This window comes from Chaetodon auriga, chromosome 17 (assembly GCF_051107435.1).
Source record: "Chaetodon auriga isolate fChaAug3 chromosome 17, fChaAug3.hap1, whole genome shotgun sequence".
NCBI classification, from domain to species: Eukaryota; Metazoa; Chordata; class Actinopteri; order Chaetodontiformes; family Chaetodontidae; genus Chaetodon; species Chaetodon auriga.
Genome location: NC_135090.1, coordinates 20,422,034 through 20,443,430, shown reverse-complemented (window position 1 = coordinate 20,443,430; position 21,397 = coordinate 20,422,034). Strand labels below are relative to the sequence as shown.

Here is a 21,397-nt window from a genome sequence, read left to right as displayed (position 1 = left end):
GCAAACACAAACTTCCCAGGTTTCTTTTGTAAACGAGTCAGCAGCCCCGAGGCTTTTCTGCTCCTAGTGATGTGAGCTCAGCAGCTTTTTGAAGAAAATGGAGGGAGAGAGTGTGACTTGGGCTGAGATGGACCGCAGCCTCAAGAAAGGCCCGGCGGGATGGTGACGTTGTTTAATTTAATATAGAGAGGAAAACCAGCCCAGGCAGTCCTTCATCTCATTAGTGCATGTGCCTCATATGTGTACAACAGATACGGGAGATGATGATCGCGTACATAATGAAGAAGAGCTTCGATCATATTCTTGGCCTCCATCCAGATTTGTGCTTTTCAGGCAGAGACAATAAGCAGTCAGCAGTGAATAAGAGGCCTCTAGCAGCTTTTAGCCCACACTGCCTGTTGCTGAACACATCATCTAGTCATGGCAAGAAAATTCACTGTCTGCTTCCTTTCACAGCTGACAGCATGAACTCTTTATTATTATGAAATCTCTCTCTGCCCTCCCCCTTGTTCGTCTCTCAAAATAGCTGTGCCATCCCAGACAGTGCCAGCGCAGCTCTGAATAATTTCTGCTCGGCCTTATAAAAAAAAAAAAAACAGAAAAAAAAAATAATGAAAAACAGAGTCAAGAATCAGCAGCGTGGAAGCAATGAGTCCGCTGCTCGGGCTAAAAGCTCGGCTGTGGCCTCCTCAGAAGGTCATGTGACCTGGCCAGGAGTCAGGACGTGAGGACAGACCTCATGAGAGCAAACGCTGATATGACAGCAGCTCCTGGCTCTGAAAGCAGGCGTACTCTGTCCATACGGCACAGGCGCACACACCTGACCAGGCGAGACAATGACTCACATACTCTGACCGTCACAACAAGCTCAGAGTAACACAAGCTCCTCCTCCTTTTCTCCAACCGTTTCCTCCACCGGCGACGTCACTCCTTTATCTCCACCCCTCCTTCTTTTAGGTCCTCTTCTTCTTTGCTGCCTCTCGCCATCAGATTCTGCCTTTCCTCCGTGCCTTCACTTTGAATCTCTCCTCTCTCCATCTCTAAGGGACCATCCACACTAAAAATACCAGACGGAGCTTACGTCTCTAATACCACACGGCGTGCTTATCCCTCGCTCCCTCCTTCTCCCCCGTTATCACCTCTAATCTCCCTCCCTCTCCCTCTCTGTTGCCCTGTCTTCCGGCGTTCTGCCTTTATCTTCTTGTGATTCAGTTAAAATTAAAAGTGAGATGGTGCTTTCCAAGTGTCCTGGTTTTCCTCTTGTTCTTCATCCATCATGTAATTTTCCCTTCTTTACCTTTCTGTTTCTCTTTCAGCCAGGCTGGCTCCCAGGGTGCATTTATCCTCCTCCTCCTCTCTGGTGACACTCGAAGGCTGGCATTAGCCTGCATCCCTCTTTTTTTCCATCTAATTCTTCCTTGCCTTCCGCTTCTTATCCCATTTTTCTCTCTGAGCTACGAACGCTGAATGCTAAATGTTTGTTTGTGTTCGAGCTGAACAAACTCGCTACAGATTTGCAAATCAGATGACGAGAGGAGACAGTGTTCGTGGGAGATTTCTTGTCAGAATTCCAGTATTTCATCTTAAAAATGCAAATTTTCTCTGGTGCTGTTTTGTAGCTCACATCTCCCAATTACACACTAACTAAACTGTCCAGTTGGCCTGGTTGACCATAAGCCCTGTCATCAGATTAGACTGAATGTGCCCTCCTGTGGCCACAGAAGAGACACACCTGAGGGCTTAAATGAAACCAGCAATCTCAGAGAGACACTCCTGAACATAAATACTACATTATACACAAGACATTCATGTATGAGGCTATCAGCACTACAGTAAAACTAGCCTGAAATGACACAAGATAACAAGAAAAACTGGTTTATAAATCCAAAGGCCACATTAATGGTCAAAGGTGATTCGGGGTCAGCTCGGTTTCACTACTAACCCTCATCTAAATAAAGACATCGTCTGTCTTGTTCAGTGATCATGACATGAAACCACACCTGGCCTATAATGTAATGTACACTATTGATATTTTATTACTGGACAAGCTACGCTGTATTCTAAACATAGAGAACATGGTTAAGTGCAAGGCTTAGCAAGTGTAAACCACCATTACTTACATGTTGTGACAACTCAAACCACATCATGCTCATGTATAACACTGCACACCCACACACACCCTACCACGCTTGGCCTACCACTGTGACAGGTTTGGTTTCCTGTGATGAGATGAGTAAGGTTAGCATCGGCACCACAGCATCACAAACTATGACCACACACACATACTGTACCTAGAACGTAGAGACAAGACGAAACAATCAAGTAAACATAAAAGTTTGACATTTGAGTAAACGTCCTGCCTCACCGTGGCTTCAGAGTCACTCACACGGACACACCCTAAGCACTCATTATGAGAGACACATACAGATAAACAGTTTCCACAATGAACGGTATGAAGTTCTATTTTAATCTAGCTTAAATTAAAACATCATAAACTACAGTAAAAATATTTAGGAACACACACTCATGAAACTGTCCAGGATGCTGGACAGGCACCAACAGTGGCCCAGCTTCCTAATCCATAAGCAAAGCATCATGGGCACAGCACCCTCAGCTGACCACGTAGGTGGACAACATGTATGGCCCCCGCTTTGTATTAGGAAACGGTGCAACTATATAACGTGTCAGTGAGTACAGTAACACATCTATTTTTTGTGAGAATTTGGCTAAATGCTTCTTCCTAAAGAGGTTTGTTGCTTATCAGATGATAAAAGTTTGACAAGGAAGAAGTAATTTTAGCCATCTTTCAAGCACACAGAGGGTAAGTCAGTGCAAATAAATAATTTGAGGTAAAGGGTCAGTTTAATATCATAAAAAACTTTTCGATAACTCCTGATTTTCACCTCTAATTTGCTTCATAGCTGTACTCTTTTCTTTGGGGCTCGACCCCTCAACATTTTCTCCCGTTTCCCTTGTCTCCCCTACCATCACCGTTACATCCGCTGCCCTCTCTGTATTGATCGACCTCATTAATCTGCACCGTTATGTCATGACACATATTTCCCCCAGTTGAATCAAAGCCAATCGCAGCATCAGACAAAATTAGACCCATGTCCCAAACCAAATGCCTCATCTACTCTCAACTGTGACTAACCAAGAATTTGCTTCAGTTTTTCCTCTGTTCAAAGCCACTGCATTTGAATAAACTACGTGCATTACCAACAGCTACTGAGCAAAGGTATAAAGGTCAGCATAAACATCATGTCAAAATAGTTGAGATACAACAGGCTGTTACATAATGAGTATTTGTATCAGGCTTTAAATGAGTATTAGCACTAAAGCTAAAGCATCAAAGCCAACTGGAATTTGTTTCATGCTGCAAAACATCAATGTTACATCAGTGTTTACCATTAGCTATGAACAATTAGACTCATGACTAAACTTAGCAGCTTACTGGCAGCACAGCAGCTCGTTGTTTGGTGTTGAACACGTAGCTATAAAAACAAGACAAAGCTGGCCACGTCAGCAGCCAAAGACACACACACACAGATTGCAGTCTCCAGGTTGAATTACATAGATTTGACTATATGATTCAACAGTCCGTGAAATATAACAGCCTTTCTCCACAAAGAGCCAAATATGGATGGTTCTGCTCCACTGACTCATGCAGTAGAAGCAGATGAGCAATCGAGTCCTGCAGCACTAAAGTATAAAAACGGTGTCTCACTGAAGCAGGAGGTGAAACAGGAGAAACCTATATGCTCAGTACAGCACAAACCCCTTTACACTCCACTCAAACTAAAATGGGAAACATGGAGGTACTGCCGCAAGCTAGGAAAGCTTTAGCACCATGCTAACTACCTTATAAACAATTTCAAAAGGGTTTTAAAAGCAACGCAGATGCTGAGCTAAATGCTAAAGGCAACGATTTAAATGAAGACGCCAACACGCTGACAGATAAGTGAGTTTGTCCAGTACAAAAATGGCACAGCAGAAGGGGCGGGACCAAACAGGAAGCACATGGAGCCCATGTCAAATCATCTTTCTCTCTACAAAGAGGAGATAATTTATAGATGGAGCAGTGATTGAGAAGAGACGAGCGATAAAAAAGGAAACAGGTTGAAAAATGTTTAGTTTATCGGTCCCTCTGAGTGGCAGCGGGACGTTAAAAAGGTACAGTTTACCTTGTTCAAAACTGGCTGTCCATCGACAACGGCGACAGTAAAACCAAAATCCAGCTGCTGTCAAGAAGTGAAAAGTCACAACCAGGATGGGCGTTATGACTGTAGGGTCTGTTAGAAAGTCCATCTTCATTCACAAACTGTTGCTCTGCTCCTTAAACTCCTGCAAAAGTCAGGTAGCTCCACAAGCAATGAGTGACGGTCACACAAAGATGAACCAAAGCTCTAAAGACCGCAGGCTTCCAGGTAAAGTCCCAAAACTAGAGGCATCCATAAAAGAGGGACTTTACAGCGTGTTTCTAAATGTCAGTCACCAGAATGACGAGGACCCTTCTTCTCCTTTCACTTCTTCTGTTTCGAAACAAGACAAAAGCAGTCTTCCCGTCCTTTCTCCAGCATCTCTCCACTTTCAGCACATAACTACTGGAGCTAATAACTTCTCTGAGTTCTTCTCTCCATTCAGATGCCCTCCCACTCCCCCCGCCGCCTCTCTCTCTCTTTCTCACTCTCTCTCAATCTCGCTCGCTCGCTCCCTGACACTCGAACAGTGAATTCCATTCCCCTGAAACAAGCCACCAGAGTGTAGCTGTTGCTCAGTGCCGTTAGAAAACCGGTAAATAAATGAAATGGGACTAAACAGACGGAAGTCTGTGTGTGTGGTTGCCTCACTCTCTCTGAAGGAAACCACATGGGAGATACCCACATGCTCTTCTTCCTGTGTGTATTTCTATTTTGGCATGTTGAAGTTATTTTATATATTAAGATATGAGCATAGTGCACTAAATATTTCTGTATCTGAATACAAACATTTTGCACTCGTACAGTATGTGATCGTCCTCTCAGCATGTGCACACGTTGGCAGAGGTTTGTGGATGGTGTGTGTATTTGTGTGTCTGTTTGTGTGTGTGTGCGTGTGTGTTTACCTCTGTTGCTATGAGTGAGCAATGCATCCTGGCTGTGATATTTATGAGCGGCTATCTTTGAATGATGTCTGCTGACTGACTGTGATGGTGTGTTCAAAAGCTTCACAGAGGGGGTGATCATACCAAGGTGTGTGTGTGTGTGTGTGTGTGTGTGTGTGTGTGTGTGTCAGACACAGAGACAGTGCAGTGTGATTCAGCATGATTCAGGCTACAGACTGGAAGGCCGGGGGTCCTTGAGTTATTGTCACCTTGTAGAGAACCGTGCGTGTGCGTGTGTGTCTGTGGTCAAGTTATCAACTCTGCTCTAAAAAGCCACCGACATTTCAGTCCTAGCAACCCCCAGACAAAACAACTCACAACCGCAATCACTCTGACAACGTTTCATTGTTGTCAGATCCAAACTTCACTGACGATTGTGTTCATTTTAATTCAAGTGCAGCCACATGCTGCAGTTTAAGCCCTAACACACTGATCTAAAGACTAGTTTGTCATTTGGTAAAAGCATGGTTTTCACTGTAGGACAACAATGATCCAACAAGAAAGTAATCATGCAGCATTTTGGTCACATAGAATTGATGAAGACCATCCTGGTGGATGTATGAAAAGGGCAATACTGGCTTTCTTTCCTATTAGTCATTTCCTAAGCACCACAATTACCAGATAGCATGATGTAATGGAGATGTGATCCTGACTCCAGCTGTTTGTCCGGTGTTTTCCAGCACAGAGGCATTCGGAGGCTCAGTTGGTGATTTCCCATTTCTCATCCTTTCTGTCCTAAAATAACCTCTGTTCCTCCTGAAGACCAACTTTGGCTTGAAACATCAAACTTCTTCTAAATGTAATCAAGTTACAAAGAGAGAGCATTCAATAGTGTTCTGGATCTTTGGGAAGCAGAGATCAGAACTACATTACCCATCAGAACTGCATTACCCAGAGTCCTTTCTGCCCTGTAACAACAATTAAAAAATAAATAAAAAATGGTTTGACCACTGCACAGATTGATAAATTAAAAGGCGAACGAGTAGAGAAACAACAAGAATAGGATGCAATAAAAACATAAATAAAAGAGTAAAAATATGAAGAAAAAAAAATGGCAAGCTGTGATTGATAGAGAGAACATGAACAGTGAGAAGAAGCTACAAGAGGAAATTTAGCAACCACATGTGCGGCAGAGAGCGTGATGCTGCCACTGTGGGGCAGAAGAGACCAACAAGTGTGCTGGGCTGCAGGACTCAACACTCAAACCACTGACAGCAAGACCAGCATCACTTTAGCACCCTAAAACCACCAATCTCTGACTGCAGTGACACCTTAGTGCTATGACCTACTTCACACTTATACAACAATACAATCTATTTATGTACTTAGATGGTTTTAGCAAGAGTTTTACCACATTCAGATAAAAGTAGAAGCTAGATCTACTGTCTTTAATAACTGTTACTAATACATACTCTCCAATTTAGTTACATTGGTATTTCTTTATAGCTAAAATATTCCTTGTGTGTCTTACAACATTATCAAGTATTTCATTAACCCCGTGCACACATTTTAACGCACACGCACACGCACACACACATTACAATCAACTCAGATATACTGCTTTGCCTTTAGACCTTCAAAAACACAAATCACTCATTCATTCATGCAAAGGCGCATTTCATCACTTTATTTCTTCCCCTCACATGGTGCACAGCCTGAATAAACCGCTGCTGTTGTGTATGTTTGGTGCCTCTTTGCATGTGTGCACGTCAGCTTTCAGGGTCAAGAGGTCAGGGGTCCAATCTCATGTCCCTTCTCTGTCAAAAATGCTGTGTCTGGAAACTTCAACCACATACACATACACACTCACACACACACACACACACACACACACACACACACACACACACACACACACAGATACAGCCAGGGTGTAACAAAGCCTGCAATGATGTCAGACTACAGTATAAGCTCAACACAAGAGGGAGGGAAGAGAAGAAGAAAGATGGCGGGACAAGAAATAAAAGATGGAACAGAGAGTGTGGGAAGCATCGAGGGAGACGGAGAGAGTATGTTGTTGTAAGGCCGGTGTTGTATTGGCTGTTTGTGTTGGGACGTGAATGACCCTTTTCATTCAGATATCAGAGAGAGAAATCTCACACTCGCTGCCACACAAACACCGAAAAGGAGAGAATGAGAAGGACACAAACACACAAAAACACACACAGCCTTTTGTGATTGATGTGCACAGTCTCTGCTTTCACTATATTAGAGAGGCATAATTCATCTGACGCTTACCATCAAAGCACAGACATGTGACATCACTGGTCAGAGGAGAAAATGTAATTATTTAGCATATGGCTCATATGATTCTGCTCGCATGTATCCCTTTCGCACCTTTAATACAGCAGCATATCACATCTCCAGCCTCTCCCTCCCCCCAGTAAGGCTCAATTCTCCCAGTCAGCACAGAGATAGCCTGGATGCCAGCAAGGTCACCCTGACACACAAACAAAGACGTATGCAAACACACACACACACACACACACACACACACACACACACACACACACACACACACACACACACACACACAAATATACTGTACTTTTGTGAGCAGAACTGCTGCCCTGTGCCTTCAGATGATATTACTGAGAGATGAGTGCAGGCAGAGCCATAAACTCTATCTGCATATGGAAATACACTGCAGGCTGACCACACAAAAGAACACAAGCTGCAGAACTGGGAACAGTATATGTTCATAAAACCATAACCTCATTCGTTCCCGTGATAATTGTCAGCTATTATTAAATATAATTGTTATTTGCAGCCCTAGTACCAACGTGGAAGAAGACTGAAGAACAAATGGGGGCAAAACAACAAACCTATTTCATCATCTCAGGCAGAAGCACCCGGCTGAGTGATGAACTAAAATCTAGATATCGAGCTGGCACCGTATCAAAAACTTCCAATAAGATCCAGCTCTATTTAACATGAGACGTTATGCTGCACTGCTGCTTTGTGAGGACCATGCTAAGAGCAGGAGGAAACAGGAACAAATATGTTGATGAAGGACAGGAGGGAGGATGAGCAGCAAGAGCAGGATGAGGAAAAGGACAGTCACATCAGAGTGATGAATCCTGTGACCTTAGACTTTAATGTCCATGTAGCTACAACAAAAAATAGGACTTTCCATGTCCTCCTCTCTGGCTCCCCTCAGTTTCTCTGACAAAGTACCATCTGCCAGACTGAACTCATTCACCTCTGCCTTTAATACCAGCTTCTACCTGTACAAGCATCTTCTAATAACTCTTTAACTATCAACCTTTTTTACCCTGTAACAAAGAAACTGACAAAACGACGTGCTTTGAATAAGGTGAATTAGCAGATTAAATAACATGTTCTTCCTAATAAACCTTATGCCTCAATAATTGTCTTTACACCACTATGAAAAGAACAGTCAGTCGTCTGAACGGACACAGTCCTGGTTCAGAATCAGGTCCTGAGAAGAGTTGCTGTAATGCTGTAACTTATGTGAATAAAACAGCTATTCTGAGACTCCTTTACAGCTGCATGTGGTGTGACCGTGACACATCCCCGCTGCCTGCCAGCCTCCCACACTGTTCCCCGGCAGCTGCCTGACCCCTGACCTCTCCATTGGTGAAATGCAGCAGAAACACTTCCTGTCTGGAAAACGATCCGTCCGCCAGCGTCCTGACCTGCCTTTCTGAGGCTGAACCATGCAGACAAAAGCACCAGGAGGTTTAAGCCATTACACTACACGTACAGGAAACAAGGTGGATGTAGATGAGAGGAAGCAAATACTTGTACATGTTTTGATAAAATATTTCCATCAGCAGTACACTCAGTACAGCGAGGCACCTGGCTGTCTAGTGCTCAGCCAATGAACTGCGCACTGTAATGATTTCTGGGATCCTGAAACAACAAGAGTGCTGGAGTTGTAATTCTGTTTGCAGTACAATGATAAATAGTTGAGCAGTCTGCAGGGAAAGCTGGACTCACTTTGAAATGCATCCAAACTTTGAGACAAACTCAGACACAGCTTCCCTGCAGTACCACGTTATGCAGTTAGGGGGCAGACTGTGTCCAGTTACAGAGAAGCAAATTCAGATTGTCTCTGGTGTTGCATCATTGATTTTAAAACATCTTATTCAGCGTAAAACTCTCAAAGAAAGTTTAGTCTCACACTTGGATACACACACAGTACCCTTTTACCTCTCTTTTCTTTAGTGTGTGATGTCAAAATTTCCCAGCAGGGAAACTAGAGGAAATAATAATTAGAAACCCAAACTGCTGTTTAATGTTCAGTATAAGATGAGCACATAGTAAACCATTTACACAAACACAGTTTAGCTCTATCCAGACAAATGGATTTGGCATCGCTGGGTCACACAAGCATAAGCAATCAACCTCAGACTGTTAGTTATTCAGGCATGGCTAATCACACAGCGAGGAGCTGGACATCACGATCACTGGACCTGATCGAGGCTTCGCTACAATCCAGCCAACCGTACAGCAGAAATATCAGGCCACCGTGGGTCTTCACATTAAAAAAGGATTTAACATGGACACAGAGGAGTTAATCATTTGTAGAAAGATTAGTATTCCATTCCCAAAAATAAGACTATTCAGTAACTGGCATATTTATCTACAATGCAAAGTCAAGCTATTCCCCAGCATGTCCAGTTTGACAGAGAACACTGTGTCCAGTTGCCTGCTGTGGTCTCTTTGGATGTGGGATGAACACATCAAAGCCTCCCAGTGCTGGTGCTGCTGACAGTTAAGTAAGTTATGTTTTGACAGAACAACTAAGCGGATCGCTACACTCGTTCCCAAGAGCAGACAGGAACAGAGCCAGGAGTCCTCAGACGGACAGAGAGACAGACAGACAGCGACACCCCGAGATGCCATTAAGAGATTAGAGGACAGGAGAGGAGGGTGGAGCAGGAGAGGATCGAGGATGAGTGTGGCCCCCAAATAAACTAACAGGGATTAAGGGGAGTTGACTCGAGGACACACAGATAGACAAAGCACAGGGGTGCTGGGAAGTTACTTAGGACATGTCAGTAAAAGTGATGGAAGCTGGCCCATCTGAAGACACACATGAGGTCAGTTTAAGGCTTAAGTTTCCCAGCCGCTGCTTCAAACAGCAGCTCACAGAGTTTAACATTTATCTTGTAAAAGCTTCCTTCATCTGAGACCAGCTCTAATCTGTGTTCATGAAACACAGGCTGACATGTTTACCTTCCTTCTCACGCTGCAAACAGTGATTTAATAACCTGAAATCTGTTCTCTACTGTTTCAGGAAATTACCTTATGAGTGGAGAGAAATGAAAGCAATGAGGAAGTACAGAAAAGTGCATCTGGGACTCAAAACTCTGGGAGTCAAACTGGGTCACGGGCCCTTCTGCTGCTGCCGCAGAGTCCAAAAATGTCAAGAGGGCAACTCGTTTTCTGGAAGCCTGAATTCCTGCATAGCAAAATTAAATCACTTGGCTGGGAAAACAGGAAAAGTTTCTGAGCCTACACGCCAAAGAATACAGAAACAGACACAACAGTGGCAAAACTTTTGTTTTCCGGAAACAAAGCCCAATTACCCCTGTCCCTTCTCTCACCCTGCATGATAAAAAGAAAAGAACAAAGACTTCAGCAGTTAACATCGTTCTGGCTCTATCCCCTCCGGGCCACTCTGACACACACCAAAATAGATTATTTCAGCATACAACATTTGGAATCAACATGTCTGCCTTATAATACAGTTATAACAGCACAAAATAGCTCTGACTGTGTGTTCTTTGTATGCTGCATGCAGAAAAGGAGATGAACAAATATTGACTGAAAAAAAGTTTATAACAAAACAATGAGCATAAAACTTGTTGTCACCATCCACCCTACCACAACCCTCATTGATTTAAATGGGACCACCTTGCTGACATCAGCAAAAACTTAAACTCGGCTCAACCTTTGCCAAAATGCGACATGACATCACCCAACAAGGCACTGCATAGTGTTATGATTAAGGTCAATGCCACCTCCTTCCTTAAAGGAGACAAACACTAAGGTCACAGTCACAGGCTTTACAGACCTATACATCCACCCCAAGCATCATCATGCTGTGGTTCTTCTGGTTTGGATATAAAACATACATTGTCATAGCCAATTTCTTGTATGATGGAGGATGGATTTTAGACTGTTTTGTATGCAGTACAAATACACTGAGCTTGGCTGGAAACAGGAAACCATCATGACCTCTGTGACTTCACTGTCGCTCCCTCATTCGCAGCCATTAGGCTCAGGAGCAGCATGAAAACAGTGATTTTGACCTCTGGAGCATTAACTGCCAGATCAGAGCCCTCCACAAGGGAAAGGGCAAAGATCATGTTGGTGTTGGTGTGTGTTAGTGTGTGTGTGTGTGTGTGTGTGTGTGTGTGTGTGTGTGTGTGTGTGTGTGTTTCATATACAGAAAAACAACAAACACACACAAGTACGTCCCTGATACGTCAGAGAAGTTAGGAGGAGTTAGGAGGAGAAATAGAGGAAGAAGAGTGTAAAAGATGTTACCCAGAATAGCACAGAGAAGGCCTGCATGCATGAATGGTGGAAAAGAAGGGAGGGGACGGACGTAGACAGAGGGAAGGAGAAAGCGACAGATTTATGACCCCGTGAGAAAATAGAGGTTTCATCCAAACTCCTCTGCTTTTAGGGCCTTAGTTAATCACAGGTTAATGAGCAGGAGAGGGAAGGACAGAGGGCAGAAGAACGGAGGGAATGAATGAGTTGGGGAGAAGAATAATTGTATGCTAATTGAGATAAATTGACACTTGAAGGAAAAAAAGTGGGGGAAAAGGAATCTTGATGGCACGAGTGCACATGATAAAGAGGCTGAGATAAAAGATCAAAGTACAGGAAGAACAAAAACATGAGATAAACGGGAGACAGAGTGAAGACAGGAGAAAGTGAAAGAAAAAGGAATGATAAAAACATGTGATAGCACAGGAGAGCTGACATGAGTGTTAGCCAGGAGCAACAAGGGAAACAAAACGAAAGAGAACATGTGAAAAAGACAAATAGAGAAGTGAACTAAACCAGAATTTCCAGGGTCAGCCCACTTCAGGGCTTAAAAATTATCTTTCTTCCTGGTTTGTACATAGTGTTTGGCTTCTAGCTGGAGTGTCAAGAGCAAGAAATGCACTTAAAAATGTAGGACTTTGACCATTTATTCAAAAACAAATTAATTTGTCAGACGAATTCTTGCAAAACTTGAATCTATGAGGCACAAACACAACAAGAAGAAGAGATTAAAACCAATAATGTCGACATGCTCTCAATGATAACGCTAATATGCTGCTGTTAAGCAGACGTGATGTTTACCATGCTCACAATCTGAAATCTGAAATGAGGGTTAGGGCCATATCTGCACAAAGGTTTGCAGCTGTCAAGAGATATTTCAGTCTTAACAACGAACAAACCTGCTAGCACGGCTAAAAAAAATGATCCCACTTTATTTCTTTGTCTCAAACTCCAGGTCATTTCCTGTCTGGAGTGCACAGGACCTCAAACCTTTGGCAATGTTAAAGTTTCACTGTGCTGCAAATGCAGAGAGCAGAGAGTGAGTGAAAGACGGTGAAGGGGGATCGGAGGAGGTGTGTTTGAGAGCCAGGGAGACAGAGCAAGACGTCTATAGGGTCGTGAGAGAGATGAAGATGAGGAAGAAGAAAAACACTCAGACGATGAGGTCAGTGGATTGGAAAAGACGAGGCAGAGGGAGTGAGGGGATAAGAGGGGCTGGGGGCGAAGAATGTGAAGAGTGTACACAAATACAGGGGACCCTAACGCATAACCACGGCAACCAGGCCCTTAATTTTAACCCCAGCTGTTCTCGTTACCATGGATATCTCTCAATTAGGACCCTCCCTCCCCACACCATCCCATCCTCTGGCCTTTCATTGAGCCACTTGACCCGAGCTCCTGAGAAAGCTGTAATTATCAGGTCGTCAGAGGCGTCCGCGGGGTCCTCGCCGCCCTGACGTCAACATTTACATTCAGTGTGGTGAAGGTCTCAGAGCTGGGGGCCTCTTTCTATTTGTTTTGGGGGGGTTTTGTCTTTATCTGACATCTCAAGAGGACACATGCTCAGTCCAGAGAGTATTTTGTCACCTCTTCCTAAACATGAAACCTCTAACTCATTTCGACATAATGCAGTTTGTTTGAGTGTTTGCAATGCAGCCAGCAGTGTTTCTACAGCACGTGAAAGCAGCGCTGGACGACACATAAAGATGTCAAAAAGGGATACTGGTATTGCTGATGTGATAAATTAGTCTGCAAACAAAATATAGTATATTTATCAGGGACAAAACAGATGAACATTGGTAAACTGAGAGAAGTAATGCAACAGATGTGACAACTGATGATTAATCAGTAATGAGTAATTTATCAAGAAAGTTTTATCTTCTCAAGTTTAGGGATTCGCAGTGTTTCTCTGTTTTATATCTTTGTAACTGAAGACATTTTGGTTTTGAATTATTGGTTAAAAAATACTTGAAAATGTTACACTGGGATATTACATTGTTTTTCACGGTTTGCTAGTGTTAAACAGCAGTTGCAGCCCTCATATACTGTATGTTTCATCTTCCTTCAGAAGATGAAATTCACATAAAGTCCTCATCTTGGTTTTATGAGCTGTAGAGAAAAAGCATAATTAATATGTAGTAAAAGCAAATGTGAATATTTTGTTTGACAAATGACTGTACTGTACTAGAAACCAGTCGACATTGCCACAATGGACCATCTGTATTCTCCTCAATAAACACTAGATTTCCATCAGCAGGTCTGCCTTTGATTCAGTTTGATGTCTTAATGGGTTTAGTCTTAAAACTGTCCTGACACAGCTTGTTAAATGTATCACGTAGCCTGGATGAAGTAGAAAAACACTCCCTCTCATTCATGGAAGACTTTCACTTTTGTTTCACTGGTCTAAAGCCCTCTGTGTTGTTATTGAGCGTGTTGTACTCAGGCAGGTGTGAGTTAGCGTGTGGATTTCAGGCTGTTTCACAGTCACTGGAGCTGTCAGTGAGTCAGTTAATGCTCATGTGTGAGAAAGTGTAATAGAGAGACAGAGGACTATTGTGTGGCAGGGGGAAATTAAAAGGCAGAGGGAAAGCCAAAGACCACCTAGACTGACCATGAAACTAGAGGCGAGGGGAGGGGAGGAGCGATCGTACATCACACAGGCAGAAGAGCTTCTCTTCCCTCTCACTGCTGACACTATGAAGCTTTTCTGACTCTCTGCAAAGACCTTTCATCAAAGTCACACTTCATAATTACACACACATACCTAAACACGCAAATAAACACTATGTGGTGGAGCAGGAAATAAATGAGTGTATCCCTCTTAGCCTGAAGGCCGCAGGGATGTGAATTGTGCCCGACGGGTACAACAACTCGGCAAGTGATCAATGGCAGCGTTAATTGCTCCACATTGCACAGGTTCATAAGAGAGTCAGGTATGTTGAGGCTTTGTCTTGTTACATAAAGGGACAGTAATCCTTTTTTAACGAGCTCATAGGGAGATGAGTTCAAGACCGGCATTTGAACATTTTTATGGAAAAGGGGGCTTGGTAAAATGGCTGTGCAACAAACAGCTGCTGGTGGAGGGAGGGATGAGGAGAGGAGCGTAAAGGTGACGGCAAAGGTAAAGCTTTCCCAGTTTTCAGTCTTTTTTCACTTTAAGGAACTAAGAGTAAAACCTATCACAGCAGCTGCATGTTCATTGTTGTTCTGTCTCTTAATTTGTGTTCACAGCGTTGACTTGGCTGCTAAGATTTCATTAAGGAGGTTGAGGAGTGTTGACAGACTTTATTGATGGGCTAACGGATGTTCCATCTGCATTTACGGTCAGTGCCACTATTGACTGCTGGCTTAGACCTCTGGGTTTCAGCAACATAAGCAGTGGACAAAAGGCCTTCAATAAACACAGACAACACCTTTAAAAACTAACAGAGATCGAAGCACAACAAGGCTGGGTGGAAAAAGTTAGTCCAAGTCAGTCTGTCACAACCCCTGACAAGAAAATCAACAGGAATAAAACAGTGAAAAACACATGTGCAGACAGAAATGAGCACCTGATGAAGATGAAATGAGAAAAAGGGGAAGAGAATAAAAAGAAATAGATTATATGCAGAACCAAGTCCACAATAACAAAGTCCAGATGCCCAGTCATAACTCATACCTGTATCCATACACACAAGCACAAACAAAGGCTTGCTCCATACCCCCACCCTATACACACAGCCTATGTAAACTCAGGATTATCTGAGCTTGTCCATCCAACCAAACACACACACACACACACACACAGGATGAAGAGAAATCCCTGTGTCCCATTTCCAGTGTTGATGCCCCCTTGCAGCATCACAGCATGTTTCTCCAACTTCAAAAGCTCTAAAAATAATAAATAAATAAATAAATTTAAGTTGAAAAGCTTCGATCTTGGAAATAAACCTGAGGGCCAAAGCAAAAAGGGGCAGGCGTGGTTTAAATTCTTCCAGGCAATAAATAAGACCGACATTAGCAGATACACTTAAGTTTTCCTCCCTGCCCACACACAAATATCTTCTATTTCTTTGAGCTTCTCTCAAATCTTCAGACTTCAGAGCAGCCGGCCGCGTATTACACTGAGATAACACTACATTTCCCACGCTGCCCCCTGTCTCCAGGAAGTGGAGCCAGTCGAGCTCTTCAAGGTGGAGCCTGCAGGGCCTGATGGAGTCTGGGGATAACAGGAAGTAAACAGGAAGCAGCTCCTCCCCACAAGGACAGCAGGAGAAAACACAATAGAGTTAAAAAGACGTATCAAAGGAGCTACGAGCCTCTGTAATGTTTGTAATTCATACACATTTGCACACAAAGGAATTTAGGCTTTCAAAGTATAAATTACTAAAATTAGGTTTCTTCTTTTCCAAAGCCATATCAGTAGTAAAACTGAACACCATCGACTTGAAATTTATTCAAGATATAGGAGTGATTACACTGAATGTTAGGGTGTTTACTCAATATCTTCAACTAAACAAGCAATTTGTATTTTATCCAAACATGATTAAGACATTTGCATATCCTGACAGCCTGACAGGAGCAAAATCATTTAGAGTGAATTATACAGCATGAGATCTTAACACTTTCTTGCTGCTTGTGTCACTATAATTAGGATTACAAGGAGACCAAGTGCATTCAGATATTATAGATTAATAAGCTCTTACAAGATGTCGATAAGATACTGTCTCAAACAAGCCAAAAATCTTGTTATTATCCATGGTAGAAAACATAATTCTCATGCTGCAGGAGAGATTTAAAGAGAGGTCCTAAATCTGTTGACTTTTGAGTTGTTTTCTTTGTTGGGAAATGTCCATTTAAAACAAATGCCTGAACAAAGCTGGCATGTTATCAGTGTTTAATTTATAGGGTAGTCAAAACATCTTTGGCCCTGACCTCCGTCAGTTCTCGTGGCCACAGGATCTGAACTCTGATTCAAGAAAACTAAAAATAAACACTCATCTATTCTGCCTTTCGTTTCCAGCTCCAGAAGCCATAAATCATTAACAAGACAAACTGTTTTGACAAGCAAAAGAGAGTCTTATCAAGCAGTTCACTGACTGACAGTCTGTTTTTCCAGGGAAGGATCAAAAGAAGCTGGTGATGTTTAACTACAAATCACTGTACATTAATTAGTGGAAATAATGTGCACATTAAATGAAGAAACACATTTTGGATGGAATTCAAAGTTTGGCAAAAGGCTATCTCAAGTTCTTTCAACAGAGAAGTTAAATTCAGTATTTCTCAACACTTTTACAGTTACATCATATCATAATCAGATGTGGATCTCAGTAAACATTTGCATATGATTAGCTGCTGAGACGCATGTCCTCAGAACACACAATCACACCTCAGACTGAAAGGGATGTACACACACCTGCCTGCGCTCACAAATTCAGGTAAGGTCATGTGAATGTTGGATAAATGTTGAGCCATAACTGCACTTAGATGTCCATGCGAGAGCCTGGATAATAGATAGGTGGTCAGTCTTGGCCACAAACTATGGAGATGTAATTAAGGTTCATGAGGTAACGCTATTCAGGACAGGTGAATGGACAAAAGCCTGCTGTGAACGAGGACAAAGGACGGAACCAATGAACACTGCTGACCAAAGCAATGTTTCCCAAAAACATCTTAATCAGGGAGGGAAGAGGAATTTAATGACCTCTTCCACAAGACAATTTGGCAAAAAACATATTAACTCAAGGTTAGCTAGTTAATTCAATTTCCATCCTTGATTGGTGCTGAGATTGTCTTCATTCCTTGAAATGGACCAGGAGCTACATTATTTCTGGACCCAAAACATCCAACAGTGAGCCACAGTGATGCCAGCCAGCAGCACAGAAAGACAACAGTGAACTGTGCAGAAGAGCTGTGACATTTTGAAATGTTCTCCGTGACCTTTGAGTTCTCTATGAGGGCTCTGCTCAGACGGATTTCAAGTCTTGATTGAGCAGCAGGTTGAAACAGGGGGTGTTAGTGGAGACTTGGTAAACTAAGGTACTCTGTTTGCTTGCACCAAGTCTCCAGTGTGGGAAAAACATCAAAATCAAGATTATTATTTCAATGAAAAGGTCATGAAAATGTAATGAGTTTAAAACGGCTGTGTAATGACAAGAGCAGAGAACTTGCCAATCCAGATTTCAACTTTTTGTGCTGAAATTGGAAAGTGAATGTCAGGGAAATAACTGAAAGGATTAAGGAGTTTAAGGAGTACTTTGACATTTTGGAAAATGCTTATTTGATTTGTTGCAGAAAGTTAGATGAGAAGATCGATACCATGCTCACATCTGTACAGTAAATATGAAGTTATAGACAGCATCTGATTAGCTTAGCTTAACATAAAGACTGGAAAGAGCTAGCCCAGATGTATCTGGAGGAAACAGAATCTGCCTACTAGCACCTCTAAAGCTCAGTAACACTTTTCATGATGTTTTCAGTCTTAAGCTAACATCGAACACATAAACTGGTTGTGGGAATGAACTATGTGACTATCAACAGGTAACAGCTCTTCCAAGGTGAAATGCTGCGAGGCTACTTCAACAGTCACTGCTCGTCCTCTGATTTTTGACCTCAGCCTTTTCACTGCCTTGTTCCTTCGCCTAAACCCTGCCGTCACACTGTCAAAAGCTCACATGAATACCACACATACACACACAGTAATTACATGCACAAACTGTAGTCTTCCCTGTGTGATTATAGGCCTGTCAGTGCAGGGAGAGGGCTGCAGTAAGTGACTCAGAGCTACAAGGACAGTGCATGCTAGCTATGAGGAGAGAGGTGGCGACAAAACATTCAACGTCTCCTATGAAAAACTTGAAAGATTATTATTAAGAGACACTGTTACCATATCCTTTGACCTGGGGACCAATGCTACAACCAATCAATAAATCTATCCTATGGAGGGCGCTGCATCCCTACCGGCAGCATTCAGGGGCTCTGAGGGATAGCAACTGGTAGCTGGTGTCACACAAATATGTTTGCAGAGGTTTACAGGCATGACAGTTAACACTTTAGCTCTGCGAGTAGAGCAACGGTGGGGCGACGCCCAGCTGGCACGATGCTGATAAATGTAAAAGAAAGCTTATCACACTCAACACATCTGGGTGACTGAAAACATGTCAGCGTGTGAGAGTGTGTTTGTGACACTGGGCAGCGGGGTGACCCAGAATTTGGAGACGTCAATAAGAGATACGGATCCAGCCTGCTGGTGTTTCGACCAGCTTCAGGAGGCACTGCTGCTGATCACGTTGCTTTCGTCTGTCCCTTCACACACTGACACAGAAAATCCACACATCTCCTCCATTAATTTTCCTAAAATAACTTTACTCTGCCCCTCTAAAAATCCATTACAAAAGATATTATCAGCACGAACGCTTTCATCCATTCAGACGTATTTCTCTATTGTACATTCAGGTCACAGCTACTGAAAGCTATTTTAAAAGATGGCATATCAAGCGCACAATATGGCTGCTGTTTAATGGATGTTATTGGATGACTGGATATATTATTGCTATTCCTATAGTATTAACACACGTAAAAAAGGGCAGTTGTGCTTTGGGACCATAAAGGTTCTGCCTCATCTCCCCCATGTGATCATTAAATCTGTCATAGTGCTTACTAATGAAGTCACATATAATGAATACGACACTGAAATCTTTATGACACATAATGTACAGTAGATCTGACAGCACTCTGATACAGCCTTTGATACACTGCTCTGATGTCAGGACCACTGAGACTGTATATCAAGAAAGATGGTAGTTTAATTACGCTGTCTTTTCTGACTGTTCTACCTTCATCTAGTTCCTCTGAGATTAAGGCCATGTTGTAATGTTGTAGTAATACAACAGCTTGAGAAGTGAAGGTTATTTTAATGTGATGAAGAAATATACTAATTTTACTTTCCCGAAAATGTCTTTATCACCAGAGTCAAACAACTATGAGAAAGGTGAGAGGCTTTATTTGCACCTGTGCTGTCGTCTCAGGTTAAACCCTGCCTGACGCAGTAACTCCTCCTCTGACCAGTTCTAGCAGCCAAGCCGGTCTCATGCTAACGTGGAAACAAACAGCATCCAGACGTTTATGTAACCTGATTAACAGGCTCTGAAGTTCAGACGGGCAACTTGTCTGCTCGTGACACAAAACAATTTAAAACTACTACTGGTTTGTTAAGTACCACTTATGACCAAATTTTCTGCATTGACAGGCTTTTCGTAAAGGTGGGTCTGGGTTCATTAAGAAAGGTATGCTTTTGTAGGTTTTCATCTGAGTCAAATGACGCTTCAGAGCATCTTACATTTGGCTAAATCACCATAGTGTTAAGGTATAGTGACTTAAGTTTTTAGTCACTGTAACACAATTTGTGGTTTTGTGGTCCAGCTCTCTTTCTGAGGTTACTTGGAAAATATTAAAAAAGTGACTTCCACCATATTTTAAAACATTAAGCATACACTTAGTCAAATGTGCAACCCAACTACCTAATAACTGTTTAAAAGAACAACATTCAAGCCACTCTGACATAGTTTGGCCTCCACTAGTGCCACAGAAAAGGTCACAGAAAGACAGTCTCCAACAATGGTGTCTTAATTGATGGTTTTCAGAAGCTGACTCAGATGTACAATGAGTTATTTTTGGAAATTTTGGGAGCAGTATCATGAGCAGTCATTTCACCTCCAGGGTCTGGTAAAACCATTTGCAGTAACTGGAGCATTAAAGTCAAGATAGTGTTTTTCCTGCATAAATTACTTCTGATAAAATAAAGTATGCAGGCAAAAAAATAACCACACAAACCACAGAATCCTTTCAGCTGGTGAAAGCAGTCAGATTTGAGTGTTTTGTGACTGCTTAGGGTGTTGTGGTTTTAGACTAGCTGTAGATGCTGTAGCAGAGAGGGAGCACAGAAAATGGAGGCCGGACAGAGCAGTTACTTTGGAAGGATGTTGGAAATGCTCTCATTGGACGAAATCTGCAGTCGATCTGAGGTTAATACTGCCGGCCTCTGAGTGCAGAGCCAGACAAGGTGAAGAGAAGTGCACGATGTATGAGTGGGAGGTGTGTGTTTGATTGTGTATATTCCGTGTGTGTGTGTGTGTGTGTGTGTGTGTGTGTGTGTGTGTGTGTAGGAGGGCATCGAATTAGGGATGAAAAGGTATCTGATTAATCAGTCAAAATGATTTAACATATTTATCAAGACAAATCGTGTGTGTGCACGCACTGGCTGCTGTGTGGTGCCATTGTGTAACAGCATGGGATTGTCGCTTAGCAGGGTTAACTTGGTGGATTAAAATGTTGGTGGGGAACAAGAGAAGTCAAGGCTAAGTGGCTCAAATTAACTGTTGAGACAGACAGACAGACAGACAGACAGACAGACAGACAGACACACACACACACACACACACGCAGACAAACAAGCGCTTACACCCACTCACACTCTCACACACTGCCTTCATCTCCCTGCTGTGCTCTTCTTGATCATCTCCAAAAACACATTTGCTCATCAGCCAGCTGTCCCACCCTGCCTTACAGGTGGACCTACCATCCAAACAAGGTAAACGCTTCACACACTTTGTGTACTAGAAACGCACACATGCCCCAACGCTTCCCTCTCATTACAGCAATTTGCACAGCACGGCGCTTCTTCGGTTTGATCACAGTCAGACGTCATCAAAATAATCACATCAGACCGAACTATCAAGAAAACAT

General features: G+C 42.7%; 2 protein-coding genes across 12 annotated transcripts in view; one reads left to right on the top strand and one right to left on the bottom strand.

The window, feature by feature from the left end:
• The window catches only part of macf1a (microtubule actin crosslinking factor 1a), a 214,549-nt gene that overhangs the window by 130,365 nt on the left and 62,787 nt on the right, over positions 1 to 21,397 (bottom strand). The window contains exon 1 of one of the 11 annotated variants that reach the window (XM_076755016.1): positions 4,185 to 4,323. The exons of the other annotated variants lie outside the window; for them this stretch is intronic. Coding sequence (XP_076611131.1) covers positions 4,185 to 4,314 — 130 coding nt within the window. The 5' untranslated portion in view covers positions 4,315 to 4,323. Of the gene's footprint in view, positions 1 to 4,184; positions 4,324 to 21,397 lie in introns of those variants that run through there. 11 annotated transcript variants of the gene reach the window in all.
• The window catches only part of gsk3aa (glycogen synthase kinase 3 alpha a), a 195,589-nt gene that overhangs the window by 166,810 nt on the left and 7,382 nt on the right, over positions 1 to 21,397 (top strand). The gene's annotated exons all lie outside the window — the stretch shown is intronic.